The 2,367-nt window shown below is 64.0% G+C and overlaps 1 protein-coding gene across 1 annotated transcript; it reads right to left on the bottom strand.

Annotated features, from left to right (window-relative positions):
- Nucleotides 1-395: 395 nt before the first annotated feature.
- LOC147977126 (uncharacterized) lies at nucleotides 396-1,241 on the bottom strand. Its single transcript, XM_087519897.1, has one exon. The coding sequence runs from the start codon at nucleotides 1,239-1,241 to the stop codon at nucleotides 396-398; it is 846 nt and encodes a 281-aa protein (XP_087376023.1).
- Nucleotides 1,242-2,367: the final 1,126 nt, after the last annotated feature.

Below are 2,367 nucleotides of genomic sequence, written 5' to 3'. Positions count from 1 at the left end.
CTCCTGTTCGAGTCTTTGCCCTCGCGCATGGATCCACCAACTCCACCATGCGACTCGGTCTTCACGTCTCGCTCCCGCGCTGCATTCGCCATGCTCAGTATACTCCGACCCACGCACAGGATGCGCACGTACGCGCTCCACGTGGCGCGAGCTCCAACCGAACGCCACAGCCACCCCGCTACCTCTGCACTACTAACTCACGCACACACACACACACCTCATACACAAGTCAGACTACACCCGGACTATGGTCAGACTATACACAAGTCGGACCATCCCCATACAATGGTCAGACTATACCTAGACTATGACTCGACACACCCAACTCGCGCACGCACACGCTCTGGACGCGTCCTGTCGCGGCTTATTCTCAACACTCACCCCTAAGCCGCGGCTTAGAGGAGTCCGGCGTTCTCGACGCCGACGTCCGCCAGCAGCGCGCGCTCCGCCGCCGGCTCCCTCCGCAACTGGAGGCACTCGCTCTTGAAGTGCCTGCGCCCGCCGCACTTGTAGCAGTGCCCGCGTCGGTTGCCGCCGTTGCCCGACGTCACGCTTCGCCCGTCGTCGTCGTTGCGCGCTCCTCCCTGCTGCCGCTCCGGCGCCCGCCACTGCGCCATGGTCAGCAGCAGCTGATCGCCGCCACGCTCGCCGCCGTCTTGTCCATGGCGCCGAACCCGCTCGTCGAACGCGCGCAGCCGCCCGAGCACTTCGTCGAACGCCATCGTCGTCACGTCGTGGAACTGCTCGATGCCGGCGACGACGAGGAAGAACCCATCCGGCACTGTATCCAGCAGCTTCTTGACGAGCGCCGCGTCGCCCAGCGTCTCCCCGAGGTTGGCATACCTCGCCGCGAGCCTCCCGCCGTACACGTCGAGCTCCTCGCCGTCCGTCATCTTCATGCGGTCGAATTCGCCGCGCAGCGTTGCCAGCCTCGCCGCGCGGACCCGATCGGCGCCGACGAACCTCACCTTCAGGGAGTCCCATACCTCCCTGGCGGTGAGCTTCATCGACACCTGCAGCAACATGTCCTCCGGCAGCGCTCCGAGCAGCAACGCGCGCGCCGTCTTGTCCTTCCGCGCGTTCACCGCCGCATCGCCCAGCGCCACCGCTTCCCACACGGTGTGCACGTCGAAGATGGCCTGCGCCTTGATCGCCCAGACGGTGTAGTTGTCCACCGTGAGCATCGGCATCGCCATTGACGCCGATCCGCCCGCGCCACCGCCGTGAGGGACCAGCACCATGGTCGCCGGTGATCGCCCTAACCGAAGCTCTGTATACCAACTGTTGGTGTCTAGCCCTATCTCTCCTCCTCACCGTAGCACTCTCTCCTCTCTCAGCTGCACTCAAATAACACAAGGAAGAAGAAGAACGGAGGAAGAAGAAGGACACAGTGGACGCGGTGGTTCTAGCGCACGAACGCCTTTTCTTGAGCACAAAGTCAACCCCACACTAGACACATGAGCAGTACATCGTGACTTATAGCCACTCGGCGACGCAACGCCCATGAAACGAACTCGAGCTAGCTCGACGCGCACGTACGCGCTCTCCTGTCCGAGTCTTCGCCCTCGCGCATGGATCCACCAACTCCACCATGCGACTCGGTCTCCACGTCTCGCTCCCGCGCTGCATTCGCCATGCTCAGTATACTCCGGCCCACGCACAGGACGCGCACGTACGCGCTCCACGCGGGCGAGCTCCAACCGAACGCCACGGCCACCCCGCTACCTCTACACTACTAACTCGCACACACACACACACACCTCATACACAAGTCGGACTACACCCGGACTATGGTCAGACTATACACAAGTCGGACCATGCCCATACAATGGTCAGACTATACCTAGACTACAACTCGACATGCCCAACTCGCGCACGCACACGCTCTGGACGCATCGTGTCGCGGCTTATTCCCAACACTCACCCCTAAGCCGCGGCTTAGAGGAGTCTGGCGTCCTCGACGCCGACGTCCGCCAGTAGCGCGCGCTCCGCCGCCGGCTCCCTCCGCAACTGGGGGCACTCGCTCTTGAAGTGCTCGCGCTCGCCGCATTTGTAGCAGTGCCCGCGTCGGTTGCCGCTGTTGCCCGACGCCCCGCTCCGCCCGTCGTCGTCGTTGCGCGCTCCTCCCTGCTGCCGCTCCCACGCCCGCCACTGCGCCATGGTCAGCAGCAGCTGATCGCCGCCACGCTCGCCGCCGTCTTGTCCACGGTGCCGAACCCGCTCATCGAACGCGCGCAGCCGCCCGAGCACTTCGTCGAACGCCATCGTCGTCACGTCGTGGAACTGCTCGATGCCGGCGACGACAGGGAAGAACCCATCTGGCACTGTATCCAGCAGCTTCTTGACGAGCGCCGCGTCGCCCAGCGT

This window comes from Triticum urartu, chromosome 4A (genome assembly GCF_056163025.1).
Source record: "Triticum urartu cultivar PI428250 chromosome 4A, HENAU_Tu73, whole genome shotgun sequence".
Taxonomy (NCBI): Eukaryota; Viridiplantae; Streptophyta; class Magnoliopsida; order Poales; family Poaceae; genus Triticum; species Triticum urartu.
This window is presented reverse-complemented; position numbering and strand designations above follow the sequence as displayed.